The sequence below is a fragment of the Dasypus novemcinctus genome, chromosome 16, assembly GCF_030445035.2.
Source record: "Dasypus novemcinctus isolate mDasNov1 chromosome 16, mDasNov1.1.hap2, whole genome shotgun sequence".
Lineage (NCBI taxonomy): Eukaryota > Metazoa > Chordata > Mammalia > Cingulata > Dasypodidae > Dasypus > Dasypus novemcinctus.
Window position 1 is genome coordinate 39,952,481 of NC_080688.1, and position 23,807 is coordinate 39,976,287.

Here is a 23,807-nt window from a genome sequence, read left to right on the forward strand (position 1 = left end):
TTTTTTCATAACAGTTAAAGGGAAGCTGTTACCACAGGTTGCTTTATCAAGAATCAGGAAGTACTATGAGATCAGCGTTAGATTTTTAAAATGTTGTTTTGAGTATGAGACTATATATTTTAGGTCTCTTGTTGGAACCCATTCTTGTCAGAATTGTCTTGCTGAATTCATTTGCTATATTGAGCTTCTTCATCATTTGAAATGATGTTGGGTAATAATAGCACAGCTAATATAACACTAAACACCAACATTGCTTTGGCATTTTTAATGATCTTACTAGCTTTTGCCATAATGGTAGGAAATGCTGTGGTCATTTTAGCTTTTGTCGTGGACAAAAACCTTAGACATCGAAGTAATTATTTTTTTCTTAACTTGGCCATTTCTGACTTCTTTGTGGGTAAGTTACATCTCTTTATTTAAGATAAAGTTTTTCCAATAGTATTGATTTCTAAAACCTTAAACTAAGCTTTTGCTATTTTGAGGAACTATATGAAATTGGAAAAAATGTAAAACAAAAGTGTAAGCATTAAAGTTCAGGGGGCTGTATGGTACTTCCAGGAATGACAGACATATAAAATCAGTGTTGCAGAGAAGTTTTCATCTGGAAATGGTTTGTTGTCCTTTTGCAGAATAAAAATAACTTCGGAATAGTTCTGAAATTGTTTTAGTCCAAGAATTATTTGTTTCCTTTGTATGTTTAGCTTTAAAAGCATTGCTCCTTAAATAAGCAGAGTTATCTTAATATCGTAGTGTGATAGTATGATCCTAGGTGCTTAGTATGATAACCATAGTATCATAATGTTAGAGTAATAGAAAATAATATATATACTATTAACCAGCACAGTCAGAAATGGGGCATATAGGTCAATTAAATAGTCTGGTTAATAGTGTTATTTTATGGTGTGGTATGAAATATTGTAAAATATACTGACACTACAGCCATCTTACATATGATATAGTATCACAGAATTATATAATTATATAGAAATCAAGATAATCTTTCCTGAAAACATGCATATTGTAATTTTTCACTGCTTGATGGTCATTGTTTTTTTTTTTAACATTGCTTATCGTAATGTGCAGAAATGTCAGCTGATGATATTCTAGTGTAATTGAATCTGGCATATTGAGATTATCTTTGTCAATAGCTACATAAATGGTTGAATTTATGTCAAAATGAAACAAAATTCATGGAATACTTAGTTTCACCTGGAACATGGTGGATATTCAAAAAAATGTTAGCCCACTTCCCTTCTGATTTCTCTGCAGGTATGAGACAATTCAGACCTTTTCATTAATCAAAACTGTTTGTAGAGTATTATGTGAGGTACTGCTAGTTACTCAAGTACTATTAGGTAATGAGAGGGTATATAGAAGAGCAAGTTAGTCTTGAATTAGTTTTCAATACGGTAGAGTGAATAAGAGAAGTTCACAAATAATCATTATAGTATAGTAATATAAAGCAAGATGAGAACCCACCAAGAGATAGCAAGTGCTGTGGACATTCAGAGGAGGTAGAAAGAACATTTGGAGAGTGAGTAGTGGCATTTGAAAGAAACGTTGAAGGATGGATAGAATTTCCATAGGCAAAGATGGAGAGGAGTATTCCCAGAATCAGCAAAAGCATGCTGGTAGAAAATCACTGTGCGTATCTTTCTAAGTGTGAGCTCCCGGCTGGCTAGTGTGTGAACGGTGTGTGACTGGAGCAGCAGAGGATAAAGTTGGCGTGGAAGGACTCTATAGAGTAAAGGTCCTTGGATACTAGTGTTGAGTCTGGATTGGCATTCATTCTGCAGGCAGTGTGGATATGTAAAGATTTTAAAGCAGGTGAGGGATTGGATGGATCAAAGCTTTACTTTGGAGGCATCAAAAAGCTGTAGTTGGTGGTTGAGACTGGAGCATGGGGCTCATGATTCCAGAGACAATCCTGTAGTAATCTCGGCAGCGTCATCCAATGGGGTCTGAGCTAGACGAGGATGGAAAGCAAGACAGGGATGGAAAGCGGAGCTGCAGGGCAGGCAGCCCGCAAAAGAAAGAAAGTGCAATTAGAGATTGAATCTTAGAGACTAGGGAAAGCATGCAATTCACTGAACTAGGGAGCATTTTGGGAGGAAGATGCAGAAATCAGCATCTGAAGTTGCATTTAAAGTTCTGGAGGATACTTCTAGCAGAGAGACTGATTTAAAGAGTCATAGACAGAAATGACAGAGTCAGATACAAGTGGCTAACCAATAATAACAATAAGGCAATACTCTCTCCATTTCTTTCCTCAATTCTGCCCCTCCAGGTCACCAATTAAAATTTTTTTAATATATACCCTTCTACATCATTCTTTTTTTTTTTTTTTTAATTTCTCTCCCCTTCCCTGCTTCCTCCTCCCCGCCCTCCAGTTGTCTGCTCTCTGTGTCCATTCGCTGTGTTCCTCTGTGTCTGCTTGTATTCCTGTCAGCGGCACCGGGAACCTGTGTTTCTTTTTGTTGCGTCATCTTGTTGTGTCAGCTCTCCGTGTGCGGCGCCATTCCTCGGCAGGCTGCACTTTCTTTCGCGCTGGGTGGCTCTCCTTACAGGGCTCACTCCTTGTGCGTGGAGGCTCCCCTACGTGGGGGACACCCCTGCATGGCAGGACACTCCTTGTGCGCATCAGCACTGTGCATGGGCCAGCTGCACATGGGTCAAGGAGGCCCGGGGTTTGAACCTTGGACCTCCCATGTCATAGACGGACCCCTATCCGTTGGACCAAATCTGCTTCCCCCATATCGTTCTTTAACTACATGTATATAAATGTATTTATTATGAGCATTGAGAACATTCTACTATGAATGAGCTTATCTCTCTCTTCCTCCTTTTCACTGGACCAGTAACTACTGGATGGCAAGGAGCACTTCAAATAGATTATGTATGCATTTGGACTAACCAGAAAGGAGTGAGGCTCTGAATACCCTGGTGGTGTGTGTGTGTGTGGGGGGGGGGCGGCTGGGTAAGACTGTCCCCAGCTGAGAGAGCCAGAGGCCTGATGCTTGTGAACAAAGATGGGTCCAGATAAGAAGGGCAGGGTGTGTCTCTGTGGTTCGGTGAGAGCAGCCAGATACAGTCCGCCAGGCTCACCCTTTACACTTCCCCTGCCCGCCTGCCAGGCTCATCTGGAAGCCCATTTATTTATTTATTTTTTAATTAGAGAAGTTGTGGGTTTACAGAAAAACCATGTAGAAAACACAGCATTTCCTTTCCCTTTGCATTAGTGTGGTGTCTTTGTTACAAATGATGAAAATATTATAATTGTACTATTAACTGTAGTCCATAGTTTACATTAGGGTATATTTCGCCCCCCCCCCCCCGCATTTTCCACCCTATTAGTAACACCTAGCATTTGTGTGGTCCATTTGTTATAATTCATGAAAGAATATTTTTATAATTGTACTATTAATTACATTTCATCGTTTACAATAGGGTTCACTGTATTGCACAGTCCTATGTTTAATCTTTTAATTTTTATTCTACTAACATATATATGACCTAAACAATTTCCCCTTTTAACCACATTCACATATATAATTCAGTCCTGTTAATTATACTCACTGTGGTGTGCTACCATCACCATTAATCATTTCCAAAGCTTAACAATCAACCCAAATGGAGATTCTATACAATTTAAGCATTAACTCCCCATTCCTTACCCCCAACCCAGCTCTTGGTAACTGATATTTCAGATTCTAAGTCTACAAATTTGCTTATTCTAATTATTTCATATCAGTGTGATCATTTTGTATCTGTGGCTTATTTCACTCAACATAACGTTCTCAAGTTTCATACAAGTTTTCACATGTATCAGAACTTCAGTTGTTTTTATGGCAGAATAATATTCCATTGTATGTGTATTCCACTTTTATTTATGCATTTATCAGTGGATGGACACTTGGGTTGCTTCCATCTTTTGGCAATTGTGAATAATGCCACTATGAACATTGGTGTGCAAATATCTGTTTGAATCTCTGCCCTCAATTTTTGGGGGTATATTTCTAGTAGGGGGCTTTTCGTGTTATATGGTAATTCTATTTTTAGCTTTCTGAGGAACCGCCAAACTGTCTTCCACAGTGGCTGCACAGAGGTCCCTTGATATATCCCTTGATATATGCACATATATCAGGACTTCATTTGCCTAGTGCTTTTTAGCCATGACACAAACTTTTTGTACCAAGATTTGCATTTTCTGTCAAAAAAAGGTAATGCCATTACCTTTCTCCTCTGCCATGCTCTGAAGCTTGTCTTCAGAGCCAGGAGTACTGCATGGTCGGTGGAGGTCTGGGAGGCGTGGTGTGCTGCCTTTTTTTTTTTTTTAGGAGCTACGGAGGATTGAACCCAGGACCTCATATGTGTGAGGCAGGCAATCAACTGCTGAGCTACATCTGCTCTGCCAAATTGGTGCTTTTTAAGATTTGGGGTCAGGAGACCTAGAGCTCCCGAACCGTGTGATGATGTGAGATGCAGATTAGAGAGCCACAAGTGCTTGATATGGTGGGCTTTGTGGAGAATGCCTTCTGCTCATGAGTTTCAGAATAGCCTCATGTTGACAATCTACATTTGTGGTATCTGAGTAGTTTCCCCTGGCTGAATTTACTGTTTAGAGGCAATGATTGATTGAAAAAACGTTCCAGTACCAGCTACACTGATAAAATTGTATCTCATCTGAATGCTCTTCCACTATATATATATATACTGTCTAAATATCTGTAAAATTGGTATTGCATGACCAGAGTTTCTATCTATAGGTCCTTTCTTCACATCTCCATGTTGTGTGGCATTTATGCCCTACATGGCCATGTGATTGATTGCTCAGACAAGATCTTCAGGGCCAGAAGGTAGGTGGTTGCTGCCCACAGAGTTGTGGCCAACTTTTCAGGACGTCAAAGTTTGTCATTAGTTCAGGATGCTTCTCGCTGTCACCCCTCTGTCAGCCCAAAGAATTCACGGGGCTTTCAGTAGAGTCAGAGTCCCCCTTTGATGGTCATTTTCTCATGGACAGCATAGCTTCATAGCTGGGTTCTAAACAAAGGGATGATACCAGTGTGATGGCAATTTTAAAGTAAACCAGGTTTCCCCGTCCTTATCTATTCATTTCTCCAACAATTATTATTTTTTGAACCAGGTACTCTTTGAGGTGCTGGGGATACAGCAGTGAAAATACTGACAAACATTTCTGCCCTCAGGGTTCTTATATTCTCCTGGGGTGGGGTGGGGAGACAGACACTAGGCAATACAGATACGGAAATAAAATTATGTAGCATTTTAGATGGTGAAAATTGCTGTTGAGAAAAATACTGCAGGGATGAGGGAAAAGGAAGAAGTGTTTGGGGTTACAATAATAGACTTCAGGGGCAGCGTTCACTGAGAAACACATTTGAGCCAAGAGAAGGAGCCTATCTGGTGGAAGAATATTTCATGCAAAGGAACAGCAAGTGCAAAGAATCTGAGGTGGGAGATTATAAAGTGCATTTGAGGCTGGAGGAAGTGGAGTGGAATGAGTAAGGAGTGGAATAAAGGGAGGTGAGGTTGGAAAGGTGGGGGGCAGTCTAGGGGTAGGGCAGGTTGTGTAGGGTCTGAGAGGCCTTTGCTAGGGCTCCCTCCACCATCTGCCTTCCCCCTCTCTCTCTCCCCTTCCTCTCCTCCTCCTGCTTTTTCTACTTCCCCTCCTTGTCTTTCCCTTTGCTTCCCTTCCCTTCTTCCCCCTCCCCTCCTCTTCTTTCCCCCTCTTTCAATTCCCCTGGGCCTTTCATATATTTTTTTAAATTTTATTTTGACATTCAGACTTATAGGACAGTTACAAAAATCATACAAACCCCATATAGAGAATTCCAACATACTTCTTTTTTTTTTTTAAAGATTTATTTATTTATTTAATTTCTCTCCCCTCCCCCCCACCCCAGTTGTCTGTTCTCTGTGTCTATTTGCTGTGTGTTTTTCTTTGTACACTTCTGTTGTTGTCAGTGGCACGGGATTCTGTGTTTCTTTTTGTTGTGTCATCTTGCTGTGTCAGCTCTCTGGGTGTGCGGTGCATTTCCTGGGCAGGCTGCACTTTCTTTTGCACTGGGCGGCTCTCCTTACAGGGTTCACTCCTTGCGCGTGGGGCTCCCCTATGCAGGGACACCCCTGCATGGCACGGCACTCCTTGCACGCATCAGCACTGTGCATGGACCAGCTGCACATGGGTCGAGGAGGCCTGGGGTTTGAACCGTGGACCTCCCATGTGGTAGATGGATGCCCTAACCACTGGGCCAAGTCTGCTTCCTCCAACATACTTCTCATCCCCATGTACCCAGACCACCAATTTTAACTTTTTGCCACTTTTGCTGCATATTCTATGTATCTATTCATCTATCTATCTGTCTGTCTATCTACCTACCTGTCTGTCAGTCTGTCTGTATATCTATCAATACATTTTCTGAACACTTGAGTGTAGGTGGTATATATCATGCTCCTTGAGCACATAATACTGCCTTGTATGTTTCCTCAGAACAAGGATGCTTACTTATGTAAGCACCTTAGGTGCAGTTACAAAGTTCAAGCAATTTAACATTGATATAAACTTAGTCTATATTCCAAATTTCGCAAGTCTCAATAATGCCCATCTTAGCCTTTTCTCCTCCCTTGCTAGATCACATCTAGGATCGCGAATTGCATTTAATTGTCATTGTCTCCTTAGTTGCTCTTTTTTCTTATTGTGGGAATATATATACACAACATAAACTTTCCCATCTCAACCACTTCCAGGCATACTTGGAATTATGAATTCCAAGCATAATTCAATGAGATTAATAATATTTACAATATTGTGGTAGCTTCTCAACCTGCCATTACTAAAATTTTCCCATTTCCCCAAACAGAAACCCTAAGCCCATTTTGCTTTAACTCCCCATTCCCCCTGTCCTCACCCTGGTAACTTGTACTCTAATTTCTGTGTCTCTATGAGCTTGCATATTCTCTTATATATTTTTTTGTAGTTACCATGGGGCTTAAATTTAACATCCTAAATCTAAACCAATCTCATTCGCTTTAATACCAACTTAACTTCAATAGTATATATAAAAACTTTGTTTCTATACCCCTCTGTCCTCTCATCTTTATGTAGTTCTTGTCACAAATTACATTTTTATACATTATGAATCCAAAACCACTGATTTATCATTACGTTTTATGCATTTGTTTTTTAGATCCTGTAGGAAGTAAAAAGTTGAGTTACAAACCAAAAATACGAAAGTACTGGCATTTATATTTACACATCATTACCCTCACTGGAGATCTTTATTTCTTCATGCAGCTTTGATCTATTATCTAGTGTCCTTTCCTTTCAACTGCAGAACTCTCTTTAGCATCACTTGTAGGGCCAGTCTAGTGGTGATGAACTCGCTCAGTTCTTATTTATCTGGGAATATTTTAATCTGACCTTCATTCCTGAAAGACAGTTTTGCTGGATATAAAATTCTTGGGTGGCAATTTTTTTTGCTATCAGCACTTTAAGTATGTTATCCACTGCCTTATTACCTTGATGGTTTCTGATGAGAAATCAGCACTTACTTTTATTGAGGTTCCCTTGTATGTGACAACTTATTTCTTTCTTGTGGCTTTTAGAACTCTATGGCATTTAGCAGTTGATTATAATATGCTGTGGTATGGGACTATTTGAATTTATCTTGTTTGGAGTTTGTTGAGCGTCTTGGATATGCATATTCATGTTTTGTTGTTGTTGTTGTTAAATTTGGGTAGTTTTTGGCCATTATTTCCTTGAATATTCTCTTTCTTCCCCTTTTTGGACTCCTACAATGCATATATCAGCACACCTGATTGTGCCTCACAGGTTTCTCAGGCTGTGTTCACTTTTCTTCATTCTTTCTTTCTTCTTTGTGCTCCTCAGACTGAATGATTTCAATTGCCTTATTTTCAAGTTCTCTGATTCTTTCTTCTGTCAGCTCCAATCTGCTATATATTTTTTCCAATATACTGCTTCCTTTTCTTCCAGGTTAAGTCTTTTTTCCTTCTTCTTCTTCCCCTCCCCCTCCCCCACCCCACTGTTTCTGCTGTGTCCATTAGCTGTGTGATCTTCTGCATCTATTTCTCTCTCTCTCTCTTTTTTTTTTTGTCTTTTCTTCTCATCTGTCTCTGCTAGGATTCACTGGAATTCAATCCTGGGGACCTCTAATATGTAGAAAGTTTCCCTGTCAATTGTGCCACCTCAGTTCCTGGTCTCTGCGGCACTTCATCATGACTTTCCCCTTCATCTCTCTTTTGTTGCATCATCATCTTGCTGCATGACGCACTTGTGTGGGCACTGGCTCACCATGCAGGCACTTGGCTTGCTGCATGGGCACTTGGCTTGACACGTGGCTCACCACGTTGGCACTTATGGGCACTTGGCTCACTGCATGGGCACTCACATGGCCACTCGGCTCACTGTGTGGGCATGCATCTCACCACGCAGGCACCTACGTGGGCACTCAGCTCACCACATGGGCTCTGGCTCACCACGCAGGAATGCTTTCTCTTCTTCTTTTTCACCAACAGGCCCCAGGGATCGAACCCAGGTCCTCTCATATGGTAAGCAGAGGCCCTATCACTTGAGCTACATATGCATCCCCCAATCTCCTATTAAATCCTTCTGGGGAATTATAAATTTCTGTTACTCTGGTCTTCAGCTCTGTTTGGTTCCTTTCATAATTTCCATTTCTCTATTGATATTCTCTTTGGTTCATCTATCATTTTCTTGATATCCTTTAGTTCTTTGTCCATGTTTTCTTTCAGCTCTCTGAGTTTATTTAGGACATTTTTCAAAAGACTTTGTCTGATATGTCTCTAGTCTGGTTCTCCTTGTTGATGGTTTCTAATGCTTTAATCTTCCCCTTTGCCTGGGTCATTGCTTCCTGTTTCTTTGTATGTATTGTAACTTTTTGTTGAAACTTGAACATTTTGATAATTTACTGTTTTGTTGCTGAAATTTGGATTCTGAGGTATCTATTTCTGAATCTTGTATCCAGCTAGTGATATACTGAGTTTTCCTTGACTACCCAGAGCTAAGAAAAAAACAGGAAGAAGGGAAAAAAGAAAGCACCTTTCCCAGTCTTTGCAGATTGACCTATAGAACTCTTTCCTTCAAGGCTTACCCATACAATGAATTTGGAGACTAGCTCTAGGCCAAAGCTTAAGGGCCTCCCTGATACAGAAAGGGCATTTCCTTGTAGCCCTAAGAATTCCCCTGTTTACACTTTTCTATGTCCCCTGTGCCCTAGGAAACAGTTTCTTCACTGTCTCATGCACTGCACTTTATGACCTACAGCCAGCAATTCCTTGTGCCAGGCAGTACAACTTGACTGCTCTCCCACAGTGTTCTGCAGAAGAGCTCTCTGAGCTGCCTTCTATTTGCAGGGCAAGTTCTGGGGCAGCAAGTCCCTCAGGCCATCACCAGACAGACTGGGCCAGACATATGTGCACCAGGGCCACTCTGCTCCCTTTCGAACTAGGACCGGAGATCCACACTGGGGCATGTATTTACTCCATGTCTAGCTAGCTGGGGTGGGAGAGCGGCCAGTCAGGGTGCCATGAGATCCTACCACTTTTAAGAAGTCTTTTTCTTGATTTGGTGCTTGTCCTGTTACTGCAGTCCTTGAAACTGATTTTGGAGCCCTAAGGAAAACATTTCTGACAGTTCTTACTGATTGTTCAAAGCTTCTGTGGGGAGATGGAGTACTGAAGTATCTCACTCCATCATCTTGATTGGGGTGGGGTTCGTCCTTCTTTTAATACAGCATGTTTGTTTTCTATCACTTTTTTCCCCCTAGTCAGACATACCAAAGGCTTATTTCCCTTTTCAAGGAACTGATTCTTAATTTTGCTTATCAAGTCCATTTGATCCAGAATCAGGGTGGAAGGTATAGATTCCAGGGTGGAAGGTATAGAAACACTTGGAACAAATCACATGCATCTTCATCACTCAACAAGACAGAGGATCTGAGCATGATACTGGCATTAAAACATCACATAGAAGACAAGGTGACTGCAGGGTTTCATTAAAATCAAAGGAGTAGGCTGAAGCTCATTTTAAGCTAAGAATCTCCCAATGTTTCAAACACACTCTTCCTTTTCTAACTCAGCCAGATTATGAAAGTATTATTTAACTCCTCCCACCCTTTAACCTTTAAGCCATCTGTAAAGCATCTGTGGCTGGCATCATACTCTTCTATCTCATTTTGTGGATGAAGTGATGTCTGGGGAAAACACTCATGTTAGGGGAAAAGGGAGCTACAGCTGTGGGCCAAATGTAAAGCATGCCTCTGTTTTTAAGATGCCTTGACCAGGCAAAATTGGTATATATTTTACACCACAGACAAGTGCATACAAACACACGTGCACCATAATAGAGGAAGGCAACATAAAGAAGCTTACTTACCAATAAAAATACAATCAAAACACAGAACAAGCGGTTATTTTAACAATATTTAAAAACTGACCAACCAACTCTTCATCTTTTTGATGAAATTTTTTCAGACTTGTATGTAAACCTTGGTATAGGATACTAAGCTCCGTATTCCATTTCACCCCTTTATAGGTCCTCATGTCATTTCATTTTGGGAGAGTGCAGGGCTTCTTTCATCCTTTCCTTTCCTTTTACTATTAGTCTTAATAATAGGTTAAGTTCTCATACAAGAATTGGAAATTCCTGTCAAGTGCCTGATAAAATATGAGAATACACAACAAAAGATTTCAACTGAGCTTCTACTTCATCGATCATATTCTTGGTGAATATGACATACGCCTGAAAGTTCAATAAAATTAAAAACCCCTTAAAACTAAAGGAAATGAGAGTCAACTTTTATCCTTTCTCACAGTTAAGCAGTTTCTGTGGTGGGCTGAATCACTGCCGCAGATCTTGTTTGTTCATTCAGAGAAGGATGGTGTTAAAATCAGGGGTCCTGAAATCAGATTGCCTGGTTTCAAATCCAGTTTTTTCTTCACTGACTGAATGGACCTTGGGCTAATTGCACAACCTTCCAAGCCTCAGACTTTCTGTTAATTTGGCCTGGTCCCTACCTCATCAAGTTTCTGTGAGGATTAAATGAGATGATATATGTAAATATCTCTGGCATATAGTAATTGTACAATAAATATTAACTGTTATCATTCTAATTTATTTAACTCACATATGCAAGCCTTTGGTCAACTCTAGATGTTGTGAGAAATACAAAGATTAATTAACAACTTGGGAAGTCAAGTTAAAAGATAACCATGAGAAGCAAATGTGGTTCAAGTGGTTGAGTGCCTGCTTCTCACATGGGAGGTCCTGGTTCCAGTTCCTGGTGCCTACTGGAAAAAAACCAAAACAAACAGCAAGCAAAAGAAGCCAAAAAACCAACTCAGGGAAGTTGAGGTTGAGTGCTTGCTTCCCACATGGTTGAGTGCTTGCTTCCCACAAGGGAGGTCTTGGGTTTGGTTCTTGGGGCCTCCCCCGTGCAAAAACCAAACCAAACAAAACAAAAAACCCAACAAGCAAAGAACACCAACTTAGGGAAGTTGATGTGGTTCAGTGGCTGAGTGCTGGCTTCTGACATACAAGGTCCTGGTACCTAAAAAAAAAAAAGATAACCATGATAAATGTGCATGATTGTTCCATCTCTTAAAACAAGTTCATGTCTCTTAAAAATATATATATATATTCTCTTATAATATATCATATATATATGTATGATAAGTATGATACAGGGGAGAATGTGGCAAGTGCCTGAGAGGAAGAGAGAAGCAAAGTGCCAGGGAGTGCAGGGGAAGGAGAATTCACTTTTGCTGAGGAAGTTCCAAGAAAAATGACATGGAGGAGGTCGTTTATTTTCAACTGAGTGAAGAATGAGAAGGGATTAAATAGACTGAACTAAGTAGGAGAGAGGAGAAAATTCTAGGAAGAAAGAATAATGTGAGAAAGGCAAATAAATGAGAAATTGCAAAGTGGATTTGGGGAGGTGTGGCCAAGTTTATTTGGGTTGAATCATGAAGATGGTTTGTGCAGTAGATGGCCAGAAAAAGTGGTTGGGCTGCATTTAATTTGGGAAGAAGGAGCAATGGAAGGTACAAATATTCATGACAAGTATTATAAAAATGACTTTGAGTGTGTAGGAAATCAGTCCTGAGTTTATTGATGAAACACCATGAAATTCCAAATTTCATTTTTAGTTTGGTTCAGATACTTCATTGTATTTTGTATCCATTATCTTTGTACTGATATGCACCTTTTCCTCTTATTTTTTCCCTGTACAGGTGCAGTCTCTATTCCTTTGTACATTCCTTACAGTCAGTTCGACTGGAATCTTGGAAATCGTGTCTGTGATTTTTGGCTCATTGTTGACCATCTTCTGTGTACAGCATCTGTGTATAACATTGTCCTCATCAGCTATGATCGATATCTGTCAGTCTCAAATGCTGTAAGTCAAAATATTAATTTATCTTCCTTAGGAGGTTATATAAATAGAAATTTGGGGTTCTGAAGAAAAACATTTTTATTCAAATTTTCGGTTTAACTGCAAAACCCGATAGGAGTTCTATTCGTTACCTGACAAAATAATCTCATTGGCCCTCAGTGCATATTTTCTGGGTGGGATTTGGGTAAGTCATTTCCCTGTGTGCATCTAAAATGGGAAAACCCAAGACAGTTGTCAGAAGGGGTATACTGAGTCAGTGGCTCTAGACTGAGATGCTTGCATGTACTTTAGGATCAGAGTTGGTTCATCGGTTCCACTTCACAGAAAACTGAGACCGGAGTGTTTTTCTTAGGATGGAACTTGGTGGGCAGGTCAAAAGAACCCCAGACTTTTGAGTGAGATGAGAAGAAGATCAATTCTAACTGGCCAAAGGAGCGGACAGCACACAGGGAGGCTGTAGGTTATTACAGTGGAACCAACCAGAAAGATGAAGTCCCAATGCCAGGAAAGTCTGAACTTACCCAAGACTTGGAATTTCCTTATTAAGTTAATGACGATTCTTAGACAAACTAAATTTATTGGTGTTAGAAAGCAACATTTTGCCCCTGAGATCGTACGTGCTCAGACACCATATGTCCTGCTCGGGCCCCTGCTCTTTTCACACCCCCGCGGAACCAAAGACCGTTCTCTCCCCCAATGATAAGGCTGTCCTCAAAAGGTCCCTGCCTACCCCGAGAACAGCAAGCGTGCTACTTTTCCACCCCATACCTTCGCGCCCTTCTCCAACCCCACCCAACTCCACCAGTTCAAAAGGTGCTCCCCAGCTGGGGTCTCTCTTCAGATCCCCGCCATGTGGGGGACAGAGGACTCACTTCTGACCCCCCGCGATGCCCGCGATCTAACAAACTTCTCACCTGAACCTGGTCTGTCTCCGAGTCTCTCTGAACTGGACCTAACAATGAGCAATAGAACAAAGGCGAGTACGAGGTTTATGTAATGATGGCAGGGAGAAGGGGGCCTCGGCAATACGGGCCAGTGGCCTGGAATCTTTGAAGTCTACATAGGAAAATTCTTTCTCTGCTGAGACCTGGAGACTGAAGTCTTTGGGGGACTACTCTGAATCGGGCTTTTTTTTTTTTTTTAATTCCCCTTGCAACTTTTTGCTTGCTGTTTACTTTCTGTATCCATTCACTGTGCATTCTTCTGTGTCTGTATTTTTTATTTATTTATTCCTCCCCCTTTGCAGCTTGCTTGCTGTCTGCTCTCTGTGTCTGTTCACTGTGCATTCTTCTGTATTTTTGCTTGTCCCCCCCCACTTTTTTTTGTTGCATCATCTTGCTGAGTCTGTTCTCCGCAGCGCTTGTGGGCCATCAGCTCTCCACAACGTGCTGGGGAGCCTGTCTTCACAAGGAGGCCCCCGGGGCGTGAACCCAGAACCTTCCATATAGTAGATGGGAGCCCAACTGATTGAGCCACAGCCGCTTCCCTGAGTCGGGCATTTTGCTAAGTGCTGAGATATAGAAATGAGTAATTAAAACTCTGCTTTCGAGGAGCATAGTAGTCTCATGTGGGACAGAGCCATAAACAGAAGGGCTCAGTACTGCACGCTAGGCCCTGTGCTGGAGGCACGGAGAAGACAGGGACAGCTCTGCCTCGAGGCTGTACAGCCCAGAGGCAGGCAGGATTGGGAGGTGCATTAGACAGGGCACAGGATAATGTGCAGTAACAAAGAGGCAGGATCATTCATTTTTCTCTCACAGATTACAAATGGTGGGAGGCTCTGCTCCAGGAGCTCAGCCAGGGACTGAAGCTAGCAGGGCAGCTCGGCCTCCTTTAGGGCAGGGGTCAGCAAAATTTTTCTGTAAAGGGCAAGAGAGTAGATACTTTTGGCTTCGCAGGCCCAATGGTCTCCATTGCAACGACTCAAATCTGCTGCTGTTGTATGAGAGCAGCCATAGGCAGTGTATTGAAAAAGATGGGCTTGAATTGAAAAAAAGGGCTTGGCTGTGTTCCCAAAACAGGCAGTGAGGTGAATTTGGCCCATAGTGGTTTGGTGATTCCTGCTCTAGGCCACTGTGCTCATCAGCATGATCTGTGTCAGGATGCTGTCACTCCAGGTTCTAGATAGGAAGGGGAAAAGGCAGAAGTCTGGGACAGGGCATTTTCTTTTAACCAAGTAGCATGAATCATACAATCAATTTCCACTTATATTTGATTGGAGAAACTCGGTCACGTGGTCATACCTTGCTGCAAGGACAGGTGGGAAATGTAATGTACTGCTGAGCAGCCATATGATCCAGAGAAGGCAGAATGCATGCGGCTGGACCACAGCTGTCTCCAAAACTCGGCTTTGGGTACTGGATGCCAGGGTCCACTGCACTTTGCACAGTCCACCAGAGCTAGGAGGAGAGTTCACATCAGTTTGAATGAGCAATTCAGATGCTTAAAATTTCATATTTTTCAAATTGCAGGCGTTGAGCTATCATTGAGTTAGGAAATCACTTTAGTGAGTTGTGACCAATGGCTTTTTTTTTTTAATGAAAGAATGTGGAATGCAAGAGAACAGAATAAAATAAAAAAGTTAAATAGAAAATATTAAAATGCATTGTACATAGTAAAGATAGGTATTATTTTATGAATACCGATGTCTATGTACTTGGTTAGGTCATAAAACGCATTTCTTACCTGGGGTCATAATCAAAATGTTGGAAAAGAATGCTCTAATTCATAATCTTTCCCAATTGTACTTTTCGTATATTCCTTTTTTACTGGGTTAAAATTTCTTTTTAAATTTCATTGAATGATCCTGGGATTAAGAAGATGCCTGCTGATCTGTCGGAGCTCTCCTGTATAATCCTCAGGTTTACAGGCATATAAGAGACAGCTTGGCCAGTTAGAAAAAGTGTTTAGCAATTCCAGAGAAATGAAGAGTCAGGAATGCAAAGAAAAGGGGTGGGTTTGTTTCCTGGTCTTGCCCTGATTCCAGAACCCCAGGACACAGCACAAAATCAAGTGCATTTAAAATGCTCAATGAATGGACACATGACTGCTCATAGGGGCTGCTCTGGCAACAGCTGCAACGCCAGGCAGGTGAAGGCAGAAGGAAGCCTTCTGAGACCACGGAGAGCTCGCAGGGAGTGGCGCCGGGTGAGCTGAGTGCTTGCTGGAGCTGAAAGCACGGGAGACAGTGTGAGGGGGTCTAGGTGGGCGGGGTCTAGGAAAAGGACCTCTTACAATAATTTGTAAAAGGAAAGCTCCACAGCGGTGGCAGTGTATGATTACAGTGCTCAGAGAACTTGCTAGCGTGGCAGCTTCCATGAGGCTGAAGCAAAAGTGGGTAGGGGGAAGAGAGACAGGGCTCCATTATAGTTGAAGGGAATGGGAATTAAGATGTACTCAGAGTTACGATGGCAAGAGAAGAATATTTCTTCACCTTCCGATGGAAAAAAGAAGATTGGCAATAAAATCAAGACCATGAAAATTAGTGTCGATGGAGGACTGGCTGATTGGCTGGGGACTTCAGTGTCCTTGGTCCCATCTTGTCATTCCCACCAGCAAGTTTTGCTGGGCTGTTCTTCCTTAGAGGAGAAACCTGACTGAGAGGGCGTTTGCATATTTTATTGGGGTGAGAAGGAAGAGGCAATATCCTGAAGGATGATGTAGCTCTAGCAGGTGAGGACTGGGTCCCTGATTGATTCCAGGGAGGTCGCTCCGCAGGGGCTGGGCCTGGTTTTCAGCAATGCTTTTGCTACCCAGAGACCAAGAGATTAGCATAGTCTTCTCGGTTCCCCTGGATGTCCATTATCCCATTTGACCTTATACATAATGGAAAAGAGATCACTTGCCAGCGTATTGCATCGTATCATTACAAAGGCTGAACAGAGCAATTAAAAAACTAAAGACAGTTTTATGATCATCTGGGTATTGTTACCATCTTCATAATCATTAGATTTAGTGCAAGAGATGTGTTAATTAGTGGCATGCAAAGTAGAAGGCAAAAAAGCGTATTATATATGGGAACTTGTGGTCAGGACCATATGCAGTTTAGCTGAGCCACAGAAATACCAGTCATTTGGAAAGGAAAACAAAAAAACAAAACCACTTCCCTGCAGTTTTTAAAAAAATAACTTATTTTTTTTTTTTTAAACCAGCTTCCTCTACCTGCTGCCCGTTTGGTGACCCTTCTCAGTATGTATAATCCATCAAAGAAAAACAGTGCTGGGCAATGTTGCACTCCTTTAATAAAAAAATGAGAAAACATCGTAGAATGAGACTCAAAAATTCACAGGGAAAAGAGTACACAAGAGTTGGTGAAAAGGGAGGCATGTTCCAATTTCATGTATAGATCATGAGGAAATCAGAGAAATTAGGAACATCTGATTTAGAAGGAACCTTACTGTTCTAAGAGGTCCAGAGAGGTCTCCTTAAAATTCTTTCTTCTTAGGTTTATTCTTCATATTGTTATAGTTAGCCCTCGCGTCTTTGGATTCCTTGTAGAAGATAGTCTTAAAGATCTCAGGGCCAACACAAAGATTGTGGGTCTTATGATATGAGGGCAATCCTGACTCGTAGAATCTCCTTGTGAGCAATTGGAGTTAGAACATTCTTCAACCTTAAAAAGGTTTTGTTTTTTCTTAATAAGTCGAACTCTTCTTTTACTGATACAAATATCTTTAGGTTGGTTAAAGTAGTAGTCCAAACAGCCCTTGCCTAGTCAAGTCTGTGAAAGTGGCTGGCCATCACAACTTGACCAGATGGAAGTGCTTATTAGAAAGAAGCAATTTGGAAATGCTCATTAACACTGTAGTATTTCTTCATGGCAGGTTCAAGTGTCTTTCTTTCTTTTTTAAACTTTATTCTGAAATACTTTCAAATTTACAGAACAGTTATAAAAATAATGAAGCCCCATATAGAGAACTCTAACACACTATCCCTCCAGATGCTCAGATCCACCAATTTCAACATTTTGTTTCATTTGCCATATCATTCTATCTATCTATCTATTCATCCATCCATTTTCTGAATCCTTGAGTGTATATCATATATATCATGCTCCTTGAACACTTAACACTATCATGTATATTTTCTAAGAATAAGGATATTTACTTATTTTTTTAAAAAGATTTATTTATTTTTATTTATTTCTCTCCCACCCCCCCCCAGTTGTTTGCTCTCTGTGTCTATTCGTTGTGTGTTCTTCTGTGACCTCTTCTATCCTTATCAGCGGCACCAGCAATCTATGTTTCTTTTTGTTGCGTCATCTTGTTGTGTCAGCTCTCTGTGTGTGTGGCACCATTCTTGGGCAGGCTGCACTTTCTTTTGCGCTGGGCAGTTCTCCTTACGGGGCACACTCCTTGCACATGGGGCTCCCCTGCATGGCACGGCACTCCTTGCGTGCATCAGCACTGTGCATGGGCCAACTCCACATGGGCCAAGGAGGCCCGGGGTTTGAACCGCGGACCTCCCATGTGGTAGGCGGATGCCCTATCCATTGGGCCAAGTCCGTTTCCCAGGATATTTACTTATGTAATCACCTTAAATGCAGTTTTCAAATTCAAGCAATTTATCATTGATATAAAGTTTACAATCTATATTCCAATTTTTTCATGAGTTCTAATAATGTTCATTTGAGCCTTTTCTTCTCCCTAGCTAGATCCCATCCAGCATCATGTATTGCATTTAATTATCATTGTCTCTTTAGTTGTACATTTTTAAAAAATTGTGGGAACAAATACAAAACCTAAACTTTCCCATCTCAATCACTCCCAAGCATACCATTCAATGGGATTAATCACATTTCCTATGTTGTGGTACCCTCACCACCTTTCAGTACTAAAATTTTCCCATCTCTGCAGACAGAAACCCTACACTGTTATGCATTAACTTCCCATTCAGTCTCCTCCCCTCTGGCAATCTGTGTTCTTATTTCTGTGTCTATATTCTCTTATATTTTCTTTATAGTTACCATGGGGCTGAAATTTAACATCCTAAATCTATATCAATCTCATTTACTTTGACACCAACTTAACTTCAATAGCATATATGAACTATGTTCCGACACCACTCCATATTCCCACTTTTACATAGATGTTGTCACGAATTACGTGTTTATTCATTATGAGTCCAAAACCAATGATATATCATTATGTTTTATGCTTTTGCTTTTTATTTTCTGTAGGAAGTAAAAAGTGGAGTTACAAACCAAAATACAATAGAATGGGCATTCATATTTACCCATGTTGTTACCCTCCCTGGAGATTTTATTTCCTTATGTGGCTTTGATCTATTGTCTATTGTCCTTTCCTTTCAACCTGCAGAACTCTCTTTAGCTTAACTTGTCCGGCCGGTCTAGTGTTGACAAAATCCCGCAGCTTTTATTTACCTGGGAATGTCTTAATCTTGCTCTCATTTTTGGAAGACAGTTTTGCTAGATACAGAATTTTGGGGGTGGCAAGTTTTTGATGTTAGCACTTTAAATATGTCATCCTACTGCTTTCTTACCTCCATGGTTTCTAATGATAAATTGGCTCTTAATCTCCTTGAGGCTTCCTTGTACATGACACAGTCCTTCTCTCGTGTGGCTTTCAGAATTCTCTCTTTGTCTTTGACATTCAACTGTCTGAGTGGGTCTATTTGGGTTTATCCTGTTTTGGGTTCTTCAAGAGTATCTTGAATATGCATATGCATGCCTTTCCTGAAATTTGGGAAGTTTTCAGCCATCATTTCTTTGAATACTCTCTCTGCTCCTTTCTCTCTTTTCCTTTGGGGTTCCTACAATGGCTATTGGTACACTTGATGGTGTCTAATAGGTTCCTCAGACTGTCTTCATTTTTCCTCATTCTTTCTTCCTTCTGCACCTCAGAGCAGATGATTTCATTATCTTTTCTTCACCTTCACTGATTCTTTCTTCTGCCAACTCCAATCTGCTGCTGAATCCCTCCAGAGAATTTTAAATTTCTATTATTAGGGTTCTTCAGCTCCATTTGTTTCCTTTTCAGAATTTTCATTTCTCTATTGACATTCACTTTGTGTTCATCTTTCATTTTCCTGATTTCCTTCAGTTCTTTGTTCATGTTTTCCTTAGCTCTTTCAGCATATTTAGGGCCATTTTAAAAATGTCTTCATATGGAATGTCCCAGGTCTGATCGTCTTCATGTGTGATTTATAATGTTTTAATCCCCTCCTTTGTCTGGGCCATTGCTTCCTGTTTTTTAAGATTCTGAGGTGTCTGTTCTTTAAGCCTGTATTCAGCTAGTGTTCTGACATAGCTTTCCTGGAATGGCAAGAGCTAACAACAGCAGCAGCAACAACAACCAGAACAACAAAAAGAAGAAGGAGAAGAAGATGAAGATGAAGATGATGATGAAGAAGAAGGAGGAGGAGGAGGAGAAGGTGGAGAAGAAGGAGGAGGGAGGAGGAGGGCACCGGGAGGAGGGGGAGGAAGAAAAAGTCTTTGCAGACTGAAGTGTGCAATTGCTCTTCTTCAGGGCTTATCCATACAATGATGTTGGAGAATAGCTCTAGGCTAAAGTTTAGAGGCCTTCCTGATCATTTCTGGGCATGTGTCTTATCTTGGGCAGGTGTATGTGGCCTTAGGAATTTCCCTGTTTACATGGTAACAAATGTTCCCTCTTCCCTAGGAAATAGTGTCCTTACAATCTCAGGCATGGCAATGTATATCCTATAACTAGCAATCCCTTGTCACAGGCTGCATGACTTGACTCCCTCCCACAGCATTTTGTAGCAGCACTCTGTGAGATGCCTTTTCCACGCATGCAGGGTCAAGGGTAGTGAGTCCTTCAAGTCACCACCAGTTGGTCTGGGCATACATGCTCCCAGTACATGCACAAGTGTTACTCTACTTCCTCTGGAACTGGGACTGGGGCCACCAAGGGTTCACAAGATCCTACTGCTTTTAAGTAGACTTTCTCTTGACTTGACACTCACTTGTTATACTTCAGTCCTTTGACTATTTTCTTGAGCTTTGAGAAAGATGTTTCTCCCAGTTCTTGCTGGTTGTTCAAAGCTTCTGTGGGGGGACAGAGCCTTGAAGCATCTCGCTCAACCATCTTAATCAATGCCGGCTTCTTTCTTTTTTTATGCTTGATCTTCTTGGGAGTGATGCAAGAGTTCTTTCTCTTCTTGAAATCTCAGCATAAACTGCAGAGTTATTTTTTGCTGAATATTGGAATCAGATAAGGCAATGGCTCTCTAACATTTTTGACTGTGGCCACATTGAGAAATGTCTTTTTCACTGTGATTCAGAACACTCACTTTTCTCTCTCTATGTCTTTATATATTCTCAAAGTAAACATTTCAAAAAACAATACCTACCCTTACTGTAGGTGACATATTTTGATATTTACTGTTCTATTTTATTTCATAAAAAAAAATATTTATTTATTTATTTCTCTCACCTTCCCCCCACCCGCCCTCGTTGTCTGTTCTCTGTGTCTATTTGCTGCGTCTTCTTTGTCCGCTTCTGTTGTTGTCAGCGGCACGGGAATCTGTGTTTCTTTTTGTTGCATCATCTTGTTGTGTCAGTTCTCTGTGTGTGTGGCATCCTTCTTGGGCAGGCTGCACTTTCTTTCGTGCTGGGTGGCTCTCCTTATGGGGCGCACTCCTTGCGCATGGGGCTCCCCTATGTGGGGGACACCCCTGCATGGCATGGCACTCTTTGCGCACATCAGCACTGCGCATGGGCCAGCTGCACACGGGTCAAGGAGGCCCAGGTTTGAACCGCGGACCTCTCATGTGGTAGACAGACACCCTAACCACTGGGCCAAGTCCACTTCCCTTATTTGATTTTTTAAAAAATGCTGGTCATTACCCAACCTGTAGATTGGTGCCCCCATTTTCATTTGCTTGACTATTCACACTAGCACCTACAGATTAGGAAAAATTCCTTTCTTGTTTTAAATACTGGCCTTGAAATTTTTTATAGTGCCATGTATAATCTTGAGTGTTATACCTTCTCTCTGAAAACCATGAAGAATGTCTGCATTTGACACAGGTTTCACTGAAATTAAAACCTCTGTCCTTGCCCATATCATGATACCCAGGTTCAATTATGTCCCTACCTCTTGCACATTCTTGAAACTTCTGTAGGCTAATCGGATACTTCACACTAGTTTATTACATGAATATGCAACGTGTCCTCCTTATTGAAAATAATTTATCTGGTCTCTTTTAGGTGTCTTATAGAGCCAAACAAACTAGCCCCCTGAAGATTGTGGCTCTGATGGGGGCCGTCTGGGTGCTGGCCTTTATAGTGCATGGCCCACTCATTCTAACATTAACTTCTTGGAAGGAGAAGGAGAAGAAATGCACACCTGGTTTTCTTTCAGAATGGTACATCCTCCTCTTCACGTCAACCTGTGAATTCCTGATCCCAGTCATCTCAGTGGCATATTTCAACTTGTACATTTACTGGAGCCTCTGGAAGCGTGGTAACATCATTCGACGCCAGAGCCAGCCTGCCTGCGCTTCTCCTGTCCCTTCCAGCAACTGTGCACACTCATTCAGACGTGGACTGCTTCCAAGGACATCTCTTCCTGAACTGAAGGAAGCAACAACGTCCATTCAGTCAGGGACACAGCAAAGAAAGAACAGTCTCTTTCTTACCCTAAGAAATCAGATGAATCGTGATAATCTAATTACTTCCAAAACAAATTCCCTTTCCCACACAGATTCTGTAGCTCTTCACCAAAGGGAACAGCTTGAATTGCTCAGAGCCAAGAAGTTAGCCAAGTCACTGGCCATCCTCTTAAGTGTTTTTGCCATTTGCTGGGCCCCATATTCTCTGTTCACATTTGTTCTTTCAGTTTACTCCCCAGGAAAATTTCCTGAGACATTTTGGTTTAATATTGCATTTTGGCTTCAGTGGTTCAACTCCTTTGTCAATCCTTTTTTATATCCATTGTGTCACAAGCGTTTTCAGAAGGCTTTCTTGAAAATATTTTGTATGAGAAAACAAGCCGTGCCATCACAAAATCGGTCAATGTCATCTTAAAAATAATTTTCTCAAATATGTATGTTTTAGTCTTTGTCCTTCCTAAATGAATTTGATCTAGATTTCATCTTGCCTTTCCAGTCTACCAAAAAGTCCATAAAACAGTAACACTTGGAAACTTAAAAATTTTAACCTGAAGGTAAATGGAAAATTATTGTGGTGAATAAAAACAGTATAGTTATAAATTGACAAAAGTGTATTTTGTAAAATTGTAGCCACAAAAGTCTTTTTCTTAGTCATCACCTCTTCCTTGCCTTTTAGATCTTGATATAACATTGGTTGTGAAAGTCAAGAGGTTTTGTTTTCTTTCTATGCCCAGTGTTTGCTACATTCTTAAGTGAATTTCCCTTTTTGATTTTCAGTAATGAAAAGTTGTCATTTAAAAATCATTCCCTGGGAGCAGATGTAACTCAAGTGGTTGAGTGCCTGCTTCCCACTTATGGGGTGCCAGGCTCAATCCCTGGTACCTCCTGAAAACAAAGAAAAAACAAACATGAAAAAACCAACTCTCATTGGGGAGCAGATATAGTTCAGTCGTTAAGCACCTGCTTTGTATGGGGTCCCGGGTTCTATCCTAAAAAAATAAAAAAATTCCCTAATGTATGCAATAGAGAAAAGAATTAGATTGCCCTGAATATAAAGAAGAAAACTTCCTCTTATTGGAGGTGGGCAACTTTGTTATGAGTGGTGGTCAGGAAAATTGGGTTTGAAATGACAAGAGCGGGGAGTGGGCATTTGTCCAGGTGAAAGAGCTCATGGGTATTTACAGACTTTATATTCCTGATTTCAGGAAGGAGTGAAGTGGTAGAGAGAAGAGCAGGTGACCATAGCCCTCCAAGATCCTCAGGGATGTTTTCTTGGAAGCCCACCAGGCCTATCTGGAGAGGGTGAGAGATAGGGGTGGCTGCCAAGTGGCTTAAAGGAGGCCTTGTCGTATTCCTTCCTGCTCTGTTCTTCCAACTCCCACAGCAGCTAAACCTTTTCTCTGTGAGAAAATGTGGAAGAAGGAGAAAGTCTGAGAGATGGTTAATGGACTATATGATCAAACTAGATGTACCTGGTATAACATCCACTGAGCTGGTAGACGTCTTTAATTTTAACAAAATATTGTTGCCTTCATTTGATGTTTTTAACTTCTGTGCCCAATGTTAGTCCAATGACATTTTGTTCTTTCTTTCATTTTTAATTGTTCTTTTTTTTTTTTTTTCAGTGATCTCTGCTTGTCTTTGTTAGAAAATTCCATTATGGTCTCATAGACAATTTGATCGTTCCAATATGTTTTATCAGTATTTCTTTAATGACCCTTCAGAGTTCCTATACAGTTTAGTCTTTCTCATATTTCTTAG

The 23,807-nt window shown here is 41.0% G+C and overlaps 1 protein-coding gene across 1 annotated transcript; it reads left to right on the plus strand.

Annotated features, from left to right (window-relative positions):
• Window positions 1-204: 204 nt before the first annotated feature.
• HRH4 (histamine receptor H4) lies at window positions 205-22,633 on the plus strand. The gene is made up of 3 exons (XM_004465138.4): window positions 205-397; window positions 12,289-12,452; window positions 21,643-22,633. Exons 1-3 carry the CDS (start codon window positions 205-207, stop codon window positions 22,459-22,461), a joined length of 1,176 nt encoding a protein of 391 aa, XP_004465195.1. The 3' UTR covers window positions 22,462-22,633.
• The last annotated feature ends 1,174 nt before the right edge of the window (window positions 22,634-23,807 follow it).

Coding starts and splice junctions, on each gene's coding strand:
- HRH4 (XM_004465138.4), top strand. CDS start 205: ATGTTGGGTAATAATAGCACAGCTAATATAACACTAAACACCAACATT. Junction 398..12,288: donor CATTTCTGACTTCTTTGTGG/GTAAGTTACATC, acceptor TTCCCTGTACAG/GTGCAGTCTCTATTCCTTTG. Junction 12,453..21,642: donor ATCTGTCAGTCTCAAATGCT/GTAAGTCAAAAT, acceptor GGTCTCTTTTAG/GTGTCTTATAGAGCCAAACA.